The sequence below is a fragment of the Rattus norvegicus genome, chromosome 14, assembly GCF_036323735.1.
Source record: "Rattus norvegicus strain BN/NHsdMcwi chromosome 14, GRCr8, whole genome shotgun sequence".
Taxonomy (NCBI): Eukaryota; Metazoa; Chordata; class Mammalia; order Rodentia; family Muridae; genus Rattus; species Rattus norvegicus.
Window position 1 is genome coordinate 2,253,755 of NC_086032.1, and position 22,580 is coordinate 2,276,334.

Below are 22,580 nucleotides of genomic sequence, written 5' to 3' on the forward strand. Positions count from 1 at the left end.
AGTCAGACTAGGCTGGGTACCGGGTGTAAGACCCTGGCTAGATTTGGCAGGTTGGTGAAAAGGTGTGAATGGGGAGCTCAAGGGTAGTCCCCAGGCTAACCATGGAGGAGGAGGACAGGGATGTCGTGGTACCAAGTGGGGGTAGTAGTTGCATTACAGGAGGTCTCTGGTGAGAGCTTAGAGCTGGGCAGTCAGCTCTTGAAAAAGTGACTTCACTGAAGATCACATTTATTGATCTAACTTTGCTGTTATTTGTATGATAGAGTTTACAATATGCCACAGATATCATTTTCTTAAGTTTTGGCTATAATCAAAAAGAATAATTACATTTTCTCTAACATTCACTCAAATTTCAATTTAAGACTTCATTTTTCCCTCATATCCTGTGTTTCAAGGGTCTAGATGTAAGAGCTTCCTTCTTGCTGGGGCATGGCTTTTCTGCGTCTGAGGAAGTTACACACTTAGTCATCAGTCACCCATGGACCCTAACTGGCTAAAACTCTAGGTATGGTGAGAAGCATTCATCTTCTGTCTTCCAAAGTTATATCTGGGAAACAAAAAGAGTTTGGATAAGAAACCTAAACATTTTAACATCTACAACAGCCATTGTTGTATGTTCCGTCTCCTCTGCATCATTGTCACACTCTGTGGTTTGCTGGGCAGAGACCCGGTTCAAATTCCATCCCAGAGAAAGTCTTAAGTGATCTAGTGCTAAGAAACATCAGTTTTCTCTCTTCTATGCCCTCCTGTTAAAATTTTTACACTCAATATCCCATGGTCAATAAAAACCAACCATATAAGCAGAAAAAAAATCTATATAGTCAAAGTAATATGGTTTTTGTTCACTTATAATCCTTTATAATTTGAGAAAGTGTGGGGCAAGTGAGAAATGTACATAAAGTCTATTGAAACATCTATGCTTGACAAAGTCCATAAGCCACTTGAATACCACCTGTTTCCACATGCTTAAAATGTGCTAATTAAATGACTTTTAACTGGTATCCATTAATTAAAGGTTCAGAATGACTTCTAATTAGGCATCATGTGTTTCCAAGTATGCCTGATAAGCCTTCCCACCAATGGACATGGCTGTAATGAACTGACAACTGGATTTAAAATTCCAAACTGACCATTTAATTTTTATTCACCTTAGATCCTGATCACTGCCCCTCCTCCCAGTCAGCCCCTCGTACAATATCCTTCCCCCATCCATGGCATCAAGTCTGCAGAGCTAGGTACATCCTCCCCACTAGGGCCAGACCAGAAGAGCACAGCTCACAGGCGGGCAACAGCTTTTGGGACAGGCCCTGCTCCAGCTGTTCAGGATCCACACGAAGACCAAGCTGCACATCTGCTACATCTGTGTGGGGACGCCTAGGTCTCCTGGCAGGCAAGCAAGAACAGAATGTAGAAGTGTAGCTCGGTAGGAAGGTATTTGGTTAGTATAAGTGAAGCCCTTGGCTCTACACCATGGGGAAAAGAGGGAGTGGTTTCTATCAATCTGTTAGACAGTTACTCCCTCCCAACTTATGCTGACAGTCCGGCTCTGTGTACTTTGGTTGGTGGGTTAGTCTCTGAGCTCACCAGGGTCCAGGTTAGTTTACTTTGTTGGTTTTTCTGTAAAGTTCCTATCTCCTCCAGGGCCCATGGTGTCAGGGATTGGTGCTTGCGCATGGGATGGATCTCAAGTTAGGCCATTTATTGGTTGGCCATTCCCTCAGTCTCTGCTCCATCCCTGCTTTTCTTGTAGACAGGATACATTTTGGGTGGAAAGTTTTGCGGGTGGGTTGGTGTCCCTATCATTCCACTAGTGTTCCTGCTGCAAACTTAACTGTTATTTTTAAAGATTTTTGAAAGTGATGCTTATACAAGTCAATCTGAGCTCACCTCCCTTAGGAAAAACTTTTGCTTCACAGGGCAAAGATTATTTTATTTAAAAGCACAGGAAAGGAACTCTGGGATGCCATGACAAAACTAAACCTTCAACTTGTAGGCATAGATTAGGACGAAGCATCCTAAGACAACACACATATCTATACAGATACGAGGATTACACAGGACACCAAGTAATGCAGAACAGAGAAAGAGGCACAAGTAACATAAGCTAAGCAAAATTATCTGCTGTAATTGTAGAAGGAAAAACTTTCCATGATCCAAACAGTCTGAAAGAATTCCTATCCAACAGACCAAGCCCACGGGACACTTACTGGATGCCATACTTGAAACTGAAGAAAGGAAATGAGAAGACAGCAGCATGGCTGCAAACAACACACGCCTTTCTCTAGTCACATGACACAGGTGGGCTGAAAGAATAAGAAACAAATCCATCCTGGTCTTGTTTGTAAGGCACCACATTAGAGTAAAACGATGGAAAAGAGTGCTTCAACCTGGAGGGACCAGGAAGCAAGCAGGATCACTATCCTAACATCTGGCCAAACAGACACACAAAACTACTATAAAAAAACAGATTAACCAACAACCCATTAATAGTGATTTCAATACCACACTCTCATCAATAGACAGGTCATCGGGACAAAAACATCCAATTAATTAGTGTCATGCATCAAATGGATTTATAAGCAGGTATCTATAGAATATTCTACTCAGCCTATAGGAGCGTATTTAAAATAGACCCCATCCTGGGATACAAAACAAATCTTAACAAATTCAGAAAGGTTGAAATCATTTCCTGTATCCTTTCTGACCATTATGTTGTAAAACTTAAAAATCAACAGCAAATAAACTCAGTAAGATTAAACAACTCATTACTAAATGATGAAAGGTCCACAGAAGAAGTCAAAGAAAATGACTGGAGATGAAAAAACAAACAGAACTTCTGGGATTCACTGAAATCAGTCCTATGAAGAAAATTTATAGTTCTGAGTTAAAAAGACCATCAGAAAGAACACTTGAACTTAATGATGCAAGAGCAAATGACTTAATGATGCAATTCAAGAATTTGGAGTAAGAACAAACCTAACCTGAGTCCCATAGACGACAGGAAAATAGAACGAATCTAAGCACTGGTTCTCTGAGTAGATAAACAAGCTGCACGGTCTTAACTAACCACATGAAAGAAATGCCTCAATGAACAGAAACTAACAGGGAAACACTGCAGCACAAACAAAATTCCATCGAGGAGGATAGTATTACCCTAATACTAAAACCATGACCATATAAAGACATAACAGAAAAGACAATTATAGGTCAGTATTCCAGACGAACATTGATCCTCAACAAAATAAAGTAAACCACCACAACCAAATTAGCTTTACCCTGGAATGCAGGGCTGGTTCAACGTGTACAAGTCAACGAATGTAGTAAATCACACTGACGGACTCAGGTCAAGGTGAGGGAAGGAAGTCAAAAGCATCCATGTGAAGAGATGACAGGATAATATACCTTAGAGGTCCCTACAAGTCTGTCATGATCAACAATTTCAGCAAAGTAGCAGAACACAGAATCAACTTGCACAAATCAATAGCTTTTAAAAATACACCAACGACAAGCAGAGGAAGATGTCACACACCAGTTCACAATAGCTTTAAAGAAAGGAAATATCCAGGAATAAATCAAAACTTCAATGAATTTAAATGAGATGAAAACTTTAAATTTCTGGATTGTTAGAATTAACAAAGTCCCCATTTCCTTCTTCACAGTGATACACAAAGTCCACACAATACTCTGGTTGGCCAAAACAATCCTGATCGTAAAGACCCGTGGCACGTAGATTACCGTACCTCTGAAATATAGCTTGAAGTCTGGAGTGTAATCAAAATGGTATGGCACACACCAGAGACTCGAACGTGAGAACACGCACCCCCGGCCACTTAATATCTGACACAGATGACAGAAGACAGCAGCATTGGTGCTGGGGAAACTGGATGTTCACATGCTTAGGCCCATGCTATCATCTCACACAAAAGCTAAGTCCAAACGGATCAAAGACCTAAACGTGAAAACTGAAACACTGACAGAAGAAAACATAGACAGTATCCTTTGATACAGGTGCAGGAAAGCACTAGGACTCCATTTACCTAGGAACTAAGGCACAGGTGAAGAGGAAGCCCACAGAATGGGAGAGAGTTCATGCCAGCTATACACAGGATAGGTAGATCTAAAAACCATCACCAAACAACAAAGGCCCCTTCCAAAGATGGGCTATGGATCTGAACAGAGTTCTCAAAAGAAGAAATACAAATGGCTAAGAAAATCTTAAAAAATGTTCGTCATCCTTCACAAATCATCTTACCCCAGTCAGAATGGCAAAGATCAACAAAACAAGTGCTGGAAGGGATGCAGGGAAAGGGGAACCTTTATCCACTGTTGGTGTGATTGCAAAGTGTGAACAGTAACTCTGGAAATCAGTGAATTCTGAAAAAAGGTAAAGATAAATGTCCCACTCCTTGCATATACTTGAAGGACTCTAAGGTACGTGCTTGTTCAGACAGCTCACGGTCACTCTATCCACAAGAGCTGCAAAACTGAAACAGCCTAAGTGTCTGATAGCTGAAACCCAGCCAGCTACCCAGGGTTAATGAGGTCATGATCTTAAAGGAGAACCTATTACTGCTACTTTACTAAACCATCGTAATTCCTAAATACATTCTACTCATACGTAAGTATAATGTTTCATCCCTCACCAAAAAAACTTCTCTTTGAGTAGATGGAGACCATCACAGAAAATCCCAACTACTCAGAATACAGCAAGCAATGCATTATGGGATGCCTAGCCCAGATAAACCACCAACACAACTCCTATACCCAAGCAAGGCTCAGGGAACATCTAGGAAGAAGGCATGGGAAGACCACTGGGGCGCGAAGACCAGGAGGGATGTGTCTACTAGAAATAACAGGGAAGCCTCACCCATGATTCTTCAATAATATGGTTGCCTAACAAAGACCAGAATAAGGGCAGCAGCAGTAGACATGCTAACAGAGCAGGGGAAAACATTTGTAGAGGGGGTGGGGGGAGAACGAATGAACTAGTCCTCTCCAAGGATGAGCCTCTTGATTGGCTATCCAACATCAAGTGTCAGCCATGAAAGAATATACATACAAGCAACCCTAAATGGACTCAGCAGTGGTGTGTGTATATGAATGATTATATAACAAATAAAAAAAAAAACAGGTCATGATTTGAGAGGAGGAAATCAAGTAATTACTTTTGAGATGACTACTCAGGCAAATCACCGTTAAACATGACAGCCTGAGTTCAATCCCTGGAAATCACGTGATAGAAGGAGAAAATCTACTCCAAAAAGGATCTCTGCACAGTAATGTAATATAATCAGATATAAAAACGGTAGAACACAGGAAGAGACAGTTAATTTACCTGGACCCTTGGGGGCTCTCACAGGCTGGACCTAGGCCTCCTGGCACAGATGTGGGTCCTCAACACTGGAGCAGGAGATGTCCCTAAGTCAGTTGCCTGCCTGTGGGTCCTCCTCCCCTAACTAGGCTGCCTTGTCTGGCCTCAGTGGGAGAAGATGTAGTCTTTGCAGACTTGATGTGCCAGGATAAAGGGCAGGCCTCCGCTCTCAGAGGACAAGGGGAGAGAGGAGTGACTATTTGAGGCGGGGGACCAGGAGGTGGCACAGTGATTGGGATGTAAAGTGAATGAATAAATTACCATGGGCGACACCTTAGTTCATCCATGGTATTTTTGGTCAGTTAATACTAACAGTCACAATTTGGCAAATTGAAAAAATAAATTAATGAGGGGAAAAACTGATTAGTACAAGTATGTTTTGGGGATTGGAAGCAGAAGTAAGGAAGATCTCTTATTCTTATTACATATGTGTATTTCTGTGTTTGGTTTTTACAATAAAATTTTGAATTAATTAAAGAAATTAGGCAAATTCAAAATTAAAAGAATCTATCCTATCTGAGCACAAGAAGGGGCATGTGAAATGAGAAAACAGAAGGAATACAGTTCAGGGATGTTCTAACGGTCACCTGCAAGGGCAAAAGACTAGAGTGTTCCTGGAAGCAGGGATAAAATTCAACAAAGCTAGATACACAGATTTGCCTCTTGTCTGTACTGAGGGAACTGAGATGCTGCTAGGAAGAGGCTGATGTCACTCTTGGGGCAGCAGACCAAGAATGCTCATGAAGGCCACTGCAGTGAGCTGCTGTTTCCTGGGGAAACACTTCCCAGGTGGGACAAGGGGGGTGTCCTGGAATGCAAGAACTGGAGCTGCAGAGTGTACAAGGAGGACCTGCAACAAGGACAGGTACAAAGTCAAGTGGACAGGAAGCAGCAGAGACGGCTGAGGACGAGGGGTAGCTGAGTTGTTAGCAAGCTAAAGTCAGCTTGAGGTTTGCACTTGGTTTTTGAAAATTTAAACCTGTGGCTGTGAACACGTGAGCATGATCAGAAGCTCACACAGCTAACAAAATAGAAAGACACAATCCAACTTACCATTGTTAGCAGCTGGTTCTAAATATCATGGCTAAGTTTTCCAGATCTTCACATTTTAGATGCAATTCTGTCAGCAGGGTGGCTATAAACTGTGTAAATACCACATTTTTTGGAGAATGCTTCTGAATGCCGAGAATTGGTGTCAACCTGAAACCAATAATAGCAATGTGTATGAAGAAACAAGACGGACCACGGGACACTCACCTTCAACTTGCTGTGGTGAATCTCCTGAGAAAGATGTACCCTTGAAATAACAAAATTCCTATTCAGAAGGGCTTTACTAAGACAGAAGTCTTGGACTCAAAGACCAACAAACACTATCAATGAGGAAAGACGTCTACATGCCTGTACCTATTAACACACTTGATATGCCAGCAAAAACTCTTAGAAAAAGGTAAAATTAATAAACCCTTCATTTGTACAATGTATGTGTGGGGGGCTTTAGAAACAATCTATATAGAATGTTTGGATTCTACCACTGTGGCGGGGGGTGAAGTGGGAGGGCGGCGGACAAAAATCAAGCTTGCCATTTGGGATGTAACTCTTTTTAATAAAAATATTAAGTAAATTATATATCATAAAACGTTTAACACCAATTGCTTGCTTTCTTCAAACACTTGCAATAAATTTCTCTAAAGACTGACTAAATGCAATGGAGACTTTAATTCTCACCAAAATGTCATCAGTAAGCAAAATTCTGATTTTATTAGAAAACTTTCAATGTGCTTGTATGGACTGAACTCAAAGCTCTGCGCACTTGAGACAAGCTCCATTCCCCGTGCTAACCTTTCTTTTCTTTTGTTCTTCTCTCATATATTACATCCCAACTGCAGTTTCTCCTCCTCCCTCTATTCCCAGTCCCCTCCAACCTCCCAGTTCACTCTACTCCACTTCTCTCATATATTACACCCTGACTAGAGTTTACCCTCTCCCTCCAATATTCCCAGTCCTCTCAAGCCCCCCAGTCTCCTCTACTCCACTCCCCTTCAGAAAAGGGAAGGCCTCCCAGGAATATCATTCAAAACTTGCAATAAGACTAGGCACCTCCCCTCACATTAAGGCCTGAAAAGGGTCCCCAAAACAGGCAATAGAGAGACAGGTGTCCCACAAGAAGACAGAACTCTGAAAGATACCAGTGAAGTTGTGTATCCATCCATGCCTACGATCCCAGCACTTAGGACACAGAAATGCAGGGAGATCTGAGGCTGATGCCAATCTGGTTTGCATAATGAGTTCGGGGGCACTAGGACTACAGCTACATGGCAAGGTCCCATTTTTTTTTTTTATGTATGAGCACACTGTTGCTGTCTTCAGACACACCAGAAGAGGGCATCGGATCCCATTACAGATGGTTGTGAGCTACCATGTAACCACATGGTGGGAACTGAACTCAGGACCTCTGGAAGAGCACTGTTCTTAGACACTGAGCCATCTCTCTAGCCTACAAGGTCCCAACTTGAAGGACCACAAACAACCAAGCAAACAACCTTTCAAAAGAAGGAAAAACTGAAGGAATCCAGGGCTACCAGACCAATTTACAAGAGATGATTGAGAGAGTCCTGTATCCATGAGGAAAAGCAGAGAACCTTCAAACACAGAAGCACACAAAAGCACACTAGGTGAGGGATGCATAGGAGAAATAAATATGAATACTGTTTATAGTATATATAACCAAACCAAGAGGACTAACTAGGAAAAAAAGGGCCTTCAAAACAAGTAAAAGATGACAAAAGCCAAATTGATTAAATTACTATTAAAAGATAATAGATATCTGTAATCCCTAGCACTCAGGAGGCTGAGACTAAAGGGTTGTGGAATGATCAAAGATAGCCTAGGATACATAGTGAAATCATAATCTCAACAAACAAAACAAGATACAGATTGTCTAAATGGACTAAAAAACCAAGAGCTATCAGGTATGGTAATATATAATTGTAAATTAGCACTCAAGAGCCTGAGAAAAATGAGGCCAGGTCGGAGCTCTAATAGTAAGATCCTGTCTTAAAAACCAAAACAAAATAGACAAACAAGGCCCAACAATATGCTGCCCAGAGGAAACTCCCTGCACCAGTAAGGACAGACTGACAAGGAAAGACCGTGGAAATGAAGCAGGCAGTAGTAGCTACTTTTGCCCACAAAACAGACCTCTAACAAAATGAGGAGCAGTAGATCAATGAATTTGAATCATTTGGAAGTGATACATTGATATTCAACTACTGTTAGTGCATACTACTGAGTGAAATACACTATCAGAAGGGACTGGTTCCAGGAAAAGTCAGGCATTTTAATACCCTATTTTTATTACTGAATTCAACCCTGCCCCCTCCAAAAATATCAAGAACCATCAGAGTTAATCTGTATTCTACATTAAACAAATGTGACAGACATTAACAGAACAACAGCTTAAACATACATATTCTATTCACTGGCACATGTATGTTCTGCAGATAGATCCCATGTTAGGTCACAAGTCAAGTCTTAAAAAAGAAAGAGAAAAGAAATATTTTGCTTTTCTGATCACAATGGGATAAAACTAGACCTCAACATCAAATGAACCTTCATAAGTCACAAACACACGGAACTGTGCGGCACACTTCTCAATAAGCAGGTAACTGAGCAAAACAAAAGGCAATGCATTGTTTTGTTTTTGCTGTTTTGAGACAAAGTCTCCATAGCCCTATCAGTCCTGGAACTCACTCTGTAGGCCACACTGGCCTCAATCCACAGAGACCCTCCTGCTTCTGCCTCTCAAGTGCTGGAAGGTTTGTGCCATCACACCCAGCTCAGGAATTCAATTTTTTTTTTCTTTAAATGGAAAGTACATGACAAAACCTGTGGAATTCAGCAAAGGTAATACCAAGAAGGATATTCATATAGCTACTAGTGCCCACATAACATGGGTATCTTCAACATTGGCAAATCCCAGTATTTGTGGAAGGAGAAAAAGATGAATGAGGGCAGATAAAAATGGGGGAGGGGAGGCACTGAAAAAAACATACAACAGATAATGGAACATGGTTCTTTGAAAAGAAATGAGCAAACTTTTAATTAGACTTGGCAAAGAAAAATAGAAGCTCCAAATAAAACGAGAGATACAAAGGGACATATTACCACTGATGGCACAGAAATACAAGGTCCCATTAGAAACAGGATGGGAAATGAGTGGTTACACTGGAAGGAATATTAGAAATGGACACACACGAGCTGTCAACGCTCAATTATGAGGACAAATAAACCAATAGCAAGTCCCATAATGAACATTCATTCCTAATACGCTTCCTGACAGAAAAGCCTAGGACTGGATGGCTTCAGCTTCACAGTTGAATTTTATGTATCTTACAGAATGAGAACCAACGACTGCCCAGAATGGAAGGCAAAAGGATCCAAGTTTATTCTGACATCATCCTCGTCTTTAAAGCAAAATGCACAGGGTTGGGGGTAGAGTATCAGAAACACCTAAGACTTCTCAATGAGTATTTAAGAAATCAAACAGGATATCAAGATCATTCACCTATGATTTAGTTTTATCTTAAGGATGAAAAGATGATCCAACAACCAAATGAATAAATAAAACATCACATTAACAGAAGGAAGGATAAAAACTATTATTTGGAGAGCTAAGGCTGTCCCATAGCCCTTCAGACCCAAAACCTGCCTGAAAAGAGCTGGTTTCCCAGGTGTGCTCTCAACTCCTAAGGCCACAGGTGAGACCTGACTTTCACTCCACTAACTGTCCATAGAGGGACCTTCCAGGAATGCACAGGGCACAGGAACTGTGGGACAGCCTGGGATAGGATCCTTCCAGTCTCCGTCTGCGCCCAGAGCTAAGCCTGTCCCACAGCTCTCCAGACCCAAAGCCTGCCCTGAGAGAGCTGGTATCCAAGAAGCACTCTTACTCCTAAGATTACAAACTCAGGCCCACAGGAGGGACAAGCTCCAGTCAGAGACAGCAAGAACAGCTTACATCAGAGATAACCAGATGGCGAGAGGCAAGTGCAAGAACATAAGCAACAGAAACCAAGGCTACGTGGCAACACCAGAACCCAGTTCTCCCAGCACAGCAAGTCCTGGATACCCTGACACACCGGAAAAGCAAGATTCCGGTTTAAAATCACATCTCATGATAGAGGACTTTACGAAGGGCATACATAACTCCCTTAAAGAAATTCAGGAGAACAGAGGTAAACAAGTAGAAGCCCTTAAAGAGGAAACACAAAAATCCCTTAAAGAATTACAGGAAAACACAACCAAACAGGTGAAGGAATTGAACAAAACCATCCAGGATCTAAAAATGGAAATAGAAACAATAAAGAAATCACAAAGAGAGTCATCCCTGGAGATAGATAACCTAGGAAAGAGATCAGGAGTCATGGATGCAAGCATCACAAACAGAATACAAGAGATAGAAGAGAGGATCTCAGGTGCAGAAGATACCACAGAAAATATTGACACAACAGTCAAAGAAAATGCAAAAATCTCCTAACCCAAAACATCCAGGAAATCCAGGACACAATGAGAAGTCAAACTTAAGGATAATAGGTATAGAAGAGAGGAAAGATTTCCAACTTAAAAGTCCAGTAAATACCTTCAACAAAATTATAGGAAAAAAACTTACCTAACCTAAAGAAAGAGATGCTCACGAACATACAAGAAGCCTACAGAACTCCAAATAGACTGGATGAGAAAAGAAATTCCTCCCATCACATTATAATCAAAACACCAAATGCACAAAACAAAGAATATTAAAAGCAGTGAGGCAAAAAGGTCAAGTAACATATAAAGGCAGACCTATCAGAATTACACCAAACTTCTTACCAGAGACTATGAAAGCCAGAAGATCCTGGGCAGATGCCTTACAGACCCTAAGAGAACACAAATGCCAGCCCAGGGTACTATATCCAGCAAAACTCTCAATTAACATATATGGAGAAACCACGATATTCTATGACAAAACCAAATTTACACAATATCTTTGTACAAATCCAGCCCTACAAAGGATAGTAGATGGAAAACTCCAACACAAGGAGGGAAACTACACCCTAGAAAAAGCAAGAAAAGAAGAAGTATCTTCTTTCAACTAGCCCGCCAAAAGATAGCTACACAAACACAATTCTACCTCTAACAAAAAGAAAAAAACAGGAAGCAAATATCACTCTTCCTTAACATCTCTTAACATCAATGGACTTAATTGCCCAATAAAAAGACATAGACTAACAGACTGGATATGTTAAGAGGGCCCAGCATTTTGCTGCATACAGGAAACACACTTCAGTGACACAGACAGACACTACCCTCAGAAGAAAAGGCTGGAAAAAATTTTTTCAAGCAAATGGTGCTGATAAACAAGCTGGATTGGGGCTGGGGATTTAGCCCAGTGGTAGAGCCCTTACCTAGGAAGCGCAAGGCCCTGGGTTCGGTCCCCAGCTCCGAAAAAAAGAACCAAAAAAAAAAAAAAAAAAAAACAAGCTGGATTATCCATTCTAATATCAAATAAAATCAACTTTCAAACAAAAGTTATCAAAAAAGATAAGGAGGGACACTTCATACTCTTCAAAGGAAACATGTACCAAGATGAACTCTCAATTCTGAACATCTATGCTCCAAATGTAAGGGTACCCACATTCTTAAAAGAAACTTTACTAAAGCTCAAAGTATACAATGCACCTCACACAATAATAGTGGGAGACTTCAACACTCTGCTCTCATCAATGAACAGATCATGGAAACAGAAACTAAACAGAGACACAGTGAAACTAACGGAAGTTATGAACCAAATGGATTTAACAGACATTTATAGAATATTTCATCCTATACCTTCTCAGCACCTCATGGTACCTTCTCCAGAATTGACCATATGATCGGTCACAAAACAGGCCTCAATAGATACAAGGATATTGAAATAATCCCATTTGCATCCTATCAGTTCACCACAGACTAAGGCTGTCTTCAATAACAACAAAAACACAAAAAGCCCACACATGCATGGAAGCTGAACTACTCAATAACTTGGTCATGGAAGAAATAAAGAAATTAAAGACTTTTTAGAATTTAATGAAAATGAAGACACAACATACCCAAACTTACGGGATACAATGAAAGCAGTGCTAAGAGGAAAACTCATAGCTCTGAGTGCCTCCAAATAGAGACTGGAGAGAGCATACACTAACAGCTTGACAGCACACCTGAAGGCTCTAGAACAAAAAGAAGCAAATTCACCCAAGAGGAGTAGTCAGCAGGAAATAATCAAACTCAGAGCTAAAATCAACCAAGTACAAACAGAAAGAACTATACAAAGAGTCAACAAAATCAGGAGCTGGTTCTTTGAGAAAATCAACAACATAGACAAACTCTTAGCCAGACTAACCAGAGGGCACAGAGAAAGTATCCAAATTAACAAAATCAGAAATGAAAATGGAGACATTACAACAGAAATCGAAGAAATTTTAAAAAACCATCAGATCCTACTACAAAAGCCTATACTCAACAAAAGTGGAAAATCTGGAAGAAATGGACAATTATATAGACAGATACCAGGTACCAAAGTTAAATCAGGATCATATAAACCATCTAAACAGTCCTGTAACCCCTTAGGAAATAGAAGCAGTCATTAAAAGTCTCTCAACCAAAAAAAGCCTAGAACCAGATGGGTTTAGTGCAGAATTCTATCAGACCTTCAAAGAAGACCCAATACCAATATTCTTCAAACTATTCCACAGAACAGAAACAGAAGGGATACTACAAAATTTGTTTTCTGAAGTCACAATTATGCTTATACCTAAACCACACAAAGGCCCAATAAAGAAAGAGAACTTAAGACTAATTTTTCTTATGAGTATCAATGCAAAAATACTCAATAAAATTCTTGCAAACCAAATCAGAGAACACAGCAAAATGCTAATTCACCATGGTCTAGTAGGCTTCATACCAGGGATGTAGGGATGGTTCAATATATACAGAAATCCATCAATGTAATCCACTAAAACTCAAAGAAAGCAAACACATGATCATCTCATTAGATGCTGAGAAAGCATTTGACAAAATTCAACAGCCCTTCATGATAAAAGTCTTGGAAAGATCAGGAATTCAAGGCCTATAACCTAAACATAGTAAAAGCCATATACAGCAAACAGTAGCCGACATCAAACTAAATGGAGAGAAACCTGAAGCAATCCCACTAAAATCAGGGACTAAACAAGGCTGCCCATTCTCTCCCAACCTATTCAATATAATACTCAAAGTCCTACCCAGAGCAATTAGACAACAAAAGGAGGTCAAAGGGATACAAATTGGAAAGGAAGTCAAAATATCACTATTTTCAGTTGATATGAAAGTATACTTCAGTGACCCCAAAAATTCCATTAGAGAACTCGTAAACCTGATAAACAACTTCAGTAAAGTGGCTGGATATAAAATTAACTCAAATCAGTAGCCTTCCTCTACTCAAAGGATAAACAGGCTGAGAAAGATATAAGAGAAAAGACACCCTTCACAATAGTCACAAGTAATATAAAATACCTTGGTGTGACTCTAACCAAGCAAGGGGAAGATCTGTATAACAAGAACTTCAAGTCTCTGAAGAAAGAAAGAAGATCTCAGAAAATGGAAAGATCTCCATGTTCATGGATTGGCAGGGTTAATATAGTAAAAATAGCCATCTTACCAAAAGCAAACTACAGACTCAATGCAATCCCCATCAAAATTCCTTCTCAATTCTTTATAGAGTTAGAAAGAGCAATTTTCAAATTCATATGGAATAACAAAAAAAAAACCCAGGATAATGAAAACTATTTTCAATAAAAGAACTTCTGGGGATTCACCATCCCTGTCTTACCAATCAATACATTTCTTGTAAAGCTTTCTATCTGGGAGAGAATGCTCCCCTGCTCACTTCTTTCAGCTGCACTGACCAATCCTGCCCCTGTACCAGCTTCGGTCTGTCTCACCTCTGGGGTGTCTTCTCTGCTCGGCTGTGGGCTTTTTCCTGTGACTCCTTCCCATGGCAATCAACCTTCACCTTCATCTACCTCTTTACTCTGCCTTCCTCTCCACCGACTTTCCTGTCTCTTCATTTACTTGTTTACTTGTGCCCCTCACTTCAGAACACCACTGGGCTCCTTTATCCTGACGGTCACACTGGAGCTAACCAGTAACTACATGAAGGCAGCTTAAGGAGTCACTCTGTCATAATCAATGTGATTTTTCTTTATCACAGAAATCTCCCCCTTTCATTTTTAGAGAAAAGGATGGTATTTTGATCCTTTTTTGCTTGCATACAGCTGCATATTCTGGCCAGAATATCCCAGAACACCCATGAGGGATTTGAAAGGAGCTTTAAATTCATCAGGTGCACAGCACTACCCAGGAGCCTCCACCTCAGCATGCATTTCCCTCACTGTCTATCTTGGAATTCTGTGTTGTCAGCTGTCAGGGTCAGAGCCTGGGCTCTGGCAGCCCAGCAGAAGTGGATCCACTCCCATCCCCACAGACCAACCCAACAGCCAAACAGTGAAATGCAGGGAGAGGAGACTTACTCAATGTGTTCACTTTGGGAAGAGGAACAAATAAGGAAATCTAGTTACACCTCTGGCTCCCTAAGTCCTGACAATGAGGTTTAAGTTTGAACAGAAGGCAAGAAATAAGCATAACTAGGCACCCTGGTGTAGGTGTCACCTGCCGTCACTGACCCATGTCCTAGCTCCTGGTTTCCTACAAGGTGGTGCAGGAAAGGTAGTCAAAGGCCGTGAAGTCTTTCCAGGAGACGTCTCTCTTCTACCTGGTGCTGCACTTAAGCCTTTTCCTTCTCTCTGCACGCAGTTCCTGGGGAAATCCCAGTTTCTTGGGGAGTGTTGTTTTGGCCAGTACAGCAAGCAAAGGGAGGGGACAAGTGTCTCTAGGACACCTTTTTTCCTGCCAGAACTGACTCATGGGAAGTGCTGATGCCCCCAAGAGGAAACCCAGCTAAGTGTCTCTGGCTGTCTGTAGTTTTTACCTTACTTCCTGTCCTAAAACCAGCCAATAGAGCAACCAACTGGCTCCAAAAAGAATAATAACCATGAACCAACTATGTTACTCAGGATAGACACAAATTCTGTGTAGCCCTGGCTGTCCTAGAACATACTCTGTAGACCAGGCTAGCCTTGAATGCAGAGATCTGCCTGCCTCAGCAGTGATTAAAGTTGTCTACCCCCATGGCCTGACTTCGCCTTCCGTCCATGGTCATCCTGATACCATGGAGCTTCAGCTCTGCCTGGGTTCCGCTCCCAGCGGGCCTCTCGCTGCAGTGAAACAGAGGGCCTCAGAGTACAGATGTTGTCTGACCTCACTACTACAAAAACCTAACAACCCCAAGACTGAACTAGGCAATGGAAGGCGTGGCAGGACTTCTAAGTTATCTCTGAAGTACACCTGCAGGATCTTATCAAATGCTTACCCCACTTTTGTTAAACTGACTTTCTAGGCCCATATATGCTTTTTCTCTCCTTTTGGAGACAGGCTATGTTGCCCAGGCTGACTGTGAATTCCAGGACTCACATGGTCTTTCTGTCTCAGCCTCCCGAGATTACAGGCACGTGTCCACCCTGAGTTACGTAATCCATCTTTTTCATTAGAGAGAACCCATCATGTGTTGAAAGGGACCGATATATCTACTTTAACTTTCACACTTCTAATACTGGATACCAAAGAAAACAATGAACTGAAAAACTTCTACTTGAGAGATAGACACATCAGAGTTGATATTTGATGATGTGCTTTCTGTAGGAAATATCTTTAAATCATTGGTGGAGAATGTGAACACGAGTGAATGTTTTAAAAGTTAATGTTTAAAAGTCTGCCCAAATGGGAATGAGGGCAGAGGGGACAGTAGCAGGACTGCAGGTGACACTCTGCAGGTGATGCAAACTCGTAACATAAATCACCAACAGGAGAAGAGACTTCTCATGGAAATGCAAGGGGAAACACGGGGCCATCTACAGCTGGTTCTTCACTGTGTGGCAAACAGCACGAGAACAAAGCAAAGCCAAGTGTCAGACAGCATCCCACAGACACGCCCTTTAGCCCACTGCTCCACATATGTTACACATCAAACGGCGAGATGGCGTCAGGTTAGGACAGGCGCTCCATGTGTTGTTCTAACACCTGCTTAACAGGAACTACATACGGTGCTGGGAAGAGCTTCAAAGTCGGGCATCACAACTGAGGGATCGTTAATAAAGCATTAGAGTCGGGACTTAGAGCTGTGAAAATGGCCCACTGAGACCCGGAAGACCCAGGGATCTTGGGTTTGTATCCTGTCACCAGATGGAGCCACATAAAGGGTTCAAGTTTTGGTTTATCGAGCAAATAGAATTAACTAGCAGATTCCATGCTGTGTTATCCGTCCGTAGGGCACTGAAAGTCAGCACTGGACTAGGATTTTCTGTGGCCTCCTCCTTTCAGATCCCTGCTGTGTCAGTCATGGCATACGCGTTAAAGCACAGGCCTCCACTTGGGAACTGCTAGAATATTGTATATTACAGCGGTCTGAATGAACACTTCTTAAATATCAAGGGCACTTGCATCAGAGAACTCCCAGGACTCCACCCTCAGCACTGATCATCGGGGTTTTCTGAGAGCAGGTGGGCTGTTGTAAAAGGCACTGGACAACCATCTCCTCACATACAAATGATCTGAGTGAAGAAAGCTGTGACAGTCTGTGAGAGTAAATGTCACCAGAAAGCACACTATGGTTATGGGTGGAGGAAGGGACAGGAAGCAAAAAGCCACATTTCTTTAACCTATCAGATTTGAGAAATTACTGGGTTCTTACAGAGCTCTGCTGCAGGGAGGGAATCCATTCTGTTGCTTGCCATGCATAAAGACCATAAAGATACCATGGTATTAAATGATAACACTGGCCTTACAAGAAAACAAAATGAAACAAAAATACACCCCTACCCCAAACTCCAGACCCTTGCCTCTCCTACCCTCTCTTTGATGAAGCCTGGGGTGGAGGCTCACATCTGTAATTGCAGAACTTCTGAGGCTGGAGTATGAAGACTACTACACATTTTAAGCTGGCCTGGGTTCAGGATGAGACTTTATTTTAAAGTTCTAAATAACTAATGTAATTCCTGACAGTCTACGAGAATAGACTCAAAGGAAAGCAAAGGCTGCTGGGACAGACAAGATAGCTTTATGTTTCATTTAAAATGAGATAGGGTCTCACTTCGAAGCCCAGTCTCATGCCTCAGCCCCTTGAGTACTGGGGTTACAGGTACCATGAACCATAAGAACGGTGCAGGTGAAAACCTAAAGCAACTTTAACTGGTATTTTAATGAAGTTACACCCCTAGTTTTCTCAAGTGTGATTCAGCGCCAGTCTATCCTGTTCTAGAAACTGAGCTGGGATTTACCCTTCTCCCCAGAAGAACTAAATGACAGAGGATTAAACCAGAACCCGTCCTTATTGACCTACACTCACACTGAGAGAGATGAACACTCACACCCTGTGACCCATAACACAGAAGTTCAAGATGTCATTTGTCTTCAGAAAGCTGAGTACTCAGAATCCCCAGATGTTATGTGAGGCATCTTCCTCAGAAATGAAAAAGAAATTGGGTATATACTTTCAAAAAAAAAAAATCCTGCCTCTATATTTAGAGCTCTTCAGAATACAAATGATTGGAATTTCAAATTTCAGGTTTCATATTTAACATGAACTTCCTTTCTCTTTTCCTTCTTGAGACAGGGTCAATCTCTGTGTAGACCAGGCTGGTGTGGAACTCAGAGATGCGCCTAACTCTGCCTCCTGATGCTCCACTGGCCTGTACCTTGGACCTACGTTACTGTATGGCCTCTTGAACAGGAGACAGAAAGCCTAATGATGGCAGGGAGCCCACAAACACTTGTCTAGCCTTTGGGTCAGACTTCCTCTCCACAAGAAGACGACAAACAGCTGGGCTAAAAGTCCAGTCAGTACTGCCGAGCCTCCTCCTTTCTATAAGGTAACACAGGTTAGGCCATGGCTAGGCTGTGGCAATTACTGTTTGTTTTATTGACCCTGAGGAGGAAACAAGCACAGAGAGGCTAGAGCTGAGCTTCACATTCAGACACTTCACAATGGATGGTAGAAATGTACTGTTTCTCTTGCCAACCCCAGCCCTCTGAGGATCCCAAACGCAAGTGAGTGGTTTACAACAATACAGTGATTTCTAAAAATATTTTTTTTTAAATAGGACTAACTTGTTGGCCTTTCTGTGAAGTTGCAGCAGGTGTGAGGCCCAAGCACCTCTCTTAAGGTCATGTAAGTCAGTAACAGACGCGCAAATAACCCCAGAAGCATCCCCACAGTCTGCACTTCTAACCACGAGACCACAGTAGCTCACACATCTGATTCATTTTAAGAATGGAGCAGGTCTCATGGTTTTCAAAGGCCATTTGTGTTAGGCTCTTCAAATAAAGCACAGTGTCTGCCATTACAAAGTAAACATGCTAATGAAAGTGGGCAGTCCTCCTCCTGTTAACTGTCCTGTCTACTGTGGGCCACAGCCTAAGCGGGCCTGTCACACACGGTCCAGTCAGCCTTATTCAGAGACAAAATCTTCTGGGTTCAAACTCCATGTTAGATAACCTAAGATTGAACTCAAGTTAACCAACTGGCCAGTACCCAGCACCAGTTCCCAGGTTATTCCTCAACAAGTCTACACCCCCAGGTTACAAGCCTGCCCCTGGCACTTCACTTTCTACCCACCACCAACGAGGAAAAACCAGAGGTTAAGTTTATGGTTTGACTCCCAACACCAGCCAATTATGTTAAAGGCTAAAATGGCCCCCAATCCGGTGTTCCAGGCTAGAACCCCCTTCTTGTCTCTATAAATACTTGCCTTAAACTAAACTTAGGGATGTCCCCTCCCATTCCACTGTGTCAGAGACGGAGGCAGGGCCAAGCTTGGGCTAATACGATTGCATCGGAATTGGCTTCTTGGTGGCCTTTTGGGGTTCACAAATGCTACCTGACACATTCCTACTTAGCACCCCAATAAACCTGAGTTAAAGCAATGATTCTTGGTTCTTTGTGTATTAGCCCCTTAGAAACTAAAAAACAAAACTGTCCAGACAAAGATCAGCAAATCAAAATTTGTGTAACAGTCATTAGTAAATGTATTTTTAAAGTTCCTGATGTGATGCTAATGGGCAGCCAGTATAAAGAAACAATAATTCAAAGTCCCCATTGTCTTCACTGCTCTGTGCCTGGGCTGGCTTTGAACTCTCAGGCTCATGTAGTTCTTTGACTTAGCCTGAGTAGCCGGAACTCGAGGCAAACACGCCCCTCCTGCATTCTGAATTGGACCAGTGGTTAAACGTAACCATGGTGAAGCAGTAGGTCTCGCTGTTCACTAGTTGCGGAGACACTGACATGTAAAGGGAATCTTTTTACAGGTTGCATTCACAGGCGACTAACACGGGAGGTGAGGTTGTGACCCGGAACATGAGCTTTCAGTACAAGTCAGACACGTACAGTCAAGCGTCAGCCATAGAGCTGCCAGATGCTTGATAAAGAGAAATGGTACACGATATGATGAGGCCACATCACTGGTCATCTGGCTGGGAAGTCATGAAAGTAAAATAAAAATAAATTTATAAATAAAATAAACAAAAAATAATTTGTTCTTAGAAAATTTTGTGCATGTACAGTGTATGCTGACCACTCTTACCCCTACCTCCATCCTTCCCAAAACCCTCTCATGTTCATGTCTGTTCATTTTGTGTTGTAGTTCTCTGAGTTTGATTAACTTGGGCTGTCTGTGTGAGTGTGGAGTGGGTGTGGAGTTAACTGTTAGAGCCTCCTGGGCTCAGTACAAGGTACACAACTTAAATAGAGAGATCTCTCTGCCTCCAGGAGCCTGAATACTCGGTGGTTCACAAGTAGAAGGGCGAGCCCTGTGAGCCGCTCCTGCTCCCATGTCTGACTGTTGACAGGCTGTCCTTGTGTGGGCCCACTGTAGGTAACTGTAGTTGTTGTGTATTAACCACTGCAAAGGTTGTGTCCAGAGAACGGCATTCCGCAGGCCTTCACCCTAACTTACAGCTCTGCATCTTCCTGGACCTCCTCTGTACTGTCCCAGAGCCATAGAGGGATGGACGGCACAAGTATCTTGTGAGACCTGGGCCCACAGTCACTGCATGTTCTCTGCATGGCAGGAGTGGGGTCTCTGCCTAAGTGGCGGCTGTTTTCTGTTTGTTTTAATCCCACTATACAGGACATGGTTCAGTAGGTAAGAGCATGTCCTGCTTGTTCTTCCAGGAGCCCTGAGTTCTGGTCCCATCACCTACATTGGGCACCTTACAGCTGCCTGTAATTTCAGCTCCAGGGGCTCTAATGTTCTCTTCTGGCCTCAGTGAGCAATCAAACATATGTCCATGCATACAGACATACATATACACACGAATAAACAAAATATAAAGAATAAAGCACACGATCAGGGTTAAGCTTCAATGAAAAGACAATAGCTGGGAGGACAGACGAAACGGACACACAGCAAGCAGTTCTATTCAGGAAGGCAGTCTATGCTGGTGCATTGCAGTCACAGTAGGAATCTCACAAAACAGACTATAATCCCAGTGCTTGGGAGGCAGAGACTAGTGGCTCTGAATTTGAGGCCAGCTTGGTCTGTCCAGGAAGTTCCATACCAACCAGGGCTACATAGTGAGATCTGACTCAAAACAAAACAAAACTAAGTCAGAATAATCAAATATAGGAGGTAAAGGGCAAGTGTGTTAGCCAGAACTCTTCAGAGGAACAGAACTTAAAGAATGAACCCATCCATCTGTTCATCTGTCTGTCCGTCCATCCATCCATCCATAAATAAAGGGAACTTATTAGAATGGCTTATAGTCTGGTTAGTACAGTAACAGCCGTCTATTCGTTGAAGGTCCAAGAATCCACTAATTATTCAGCTCACAAGGCTGGATTTCTCACCCAGTCTCTCGAAGACTCTGGAGTCTAGAGTAAGTAGGCACTAATGCCAGTGGACTGCCCAGTGAGAGCAAAGGCAGGCAGAACCTCCTCCTCCCATGTCCTTCAGATAGGCTGCCACCAGAATGTGTAGCCAAGATTAAAAGTGACTCTTTCCATCAAAAAAGATCCAGATTTAGGGTGGGTCTTCCTTCTTGAAATGATTTAATTGAGAAAAACCCTTCACAGGTGCACCCAGCCACTTGGTTTTAGTTAATTCCAGATGTAGCCAAGTTGATGACCAAGAATAGCCACCAAGAGAAAAAGAGCCCCCGCCCCTAACCACACTTTTTATATAAGGTCTCACTGTGGTCCAGGCTGGCTTTGAACTCTTAGCAATTCTCCTGTCCCAGCCTCTCTAGTTCCCACTGTGCCTAGCAGTTTTCAATGCTGGGTAATTAGGAAGAAACAAAAGAAATAGGGGTTGGTCATCTGAAAGGGAAGATAGGTTTGATCTAGACTTTGAGTCTTGAAGTGCCTGAGGGATATTCAAATAGAAATGATCAACAAACAGAATCTCATCCATCTTCCAGGGGAGATATCAGAGTAGGAGACATAATTCTGGGATGAGGTCACACTGAAATACTTGGCTGAGGAGACCCATTTTTTCTTGAGGTAACTCCACCATCTTTTACCAAATATATCTGCTGTAACTCCTTTCTGCATGCATGAATGTGCATGTGTATGAATATTCATGTGTGCATATATGCATGTACAGTGAGTGTGTGAATGCAGTGCTCATGTACAGACCCCAGGAGTTGGTCCTCACTTTGCATCTTGTTCAGAGGCGGTGCTTGTCTTCTCACCAAGGATGCTGGCCCATGAGCTTCCAGGAACCGTCTTGTCCAACACTGGCATTACAGACACTTACACTTTAAACCCAGCTTTTTACATATGTGCTGAATTCAAACTCAGATCCGAATGCTTGCATACAAGTGCTTTTACCCACAAAGCCATCTCCCTAGCTTCTTGGTCTCCTTCTGGAACCAATGTCTTGCTATTACTTTCTGAATTTTTGTCCCCAGCAAAACTGCAATCCAAGATCAATGCTGCTTTTTCCACACCACAGGGTGCCTGTAAACTCCTAGGGCAGGGTTAGGAGGGAGGGAGGGAGGGAGGGAGGGAGGGAGAGAGAGAGAGAGAGAGAGAGAGAGAGAGAGA

The 22,580-nt window shown here is 42.3% G+C and overlaps 1 protein-coding gene across 6 annotated transcripts in view; it reads right to left on the minus strand.

Moving 5' to 3' along the window:
• Positions 1–211: 211 nt before the first annotated feature.
• Rpap2 (RNA polymerase II associated protein 2) overlaps positions 212–22,580 on the minus strand; it is a 78,286-nt gene continuing 55,917 nt past the window's right edge. For 5 of the 6 annotated variants that reach the window (XM_063273014.1, XM_008769929.4, XM_006250548.5 and 2 more), the window contains 2 exons: positions 6,425–6,571; positions 212–547 (listed from right to left, as the gene is read on the minus strand). In XM_063273014.1, the coding sequence (XP_063129084.1) occupies positions 6,430–6,571 (142 nt within the window). In that variant the 3' untranslated portion in view covers positions 212–547; positions 6,425–6,429. The other variant, XM_008769928.4, reaches the window with a different exon arrangement.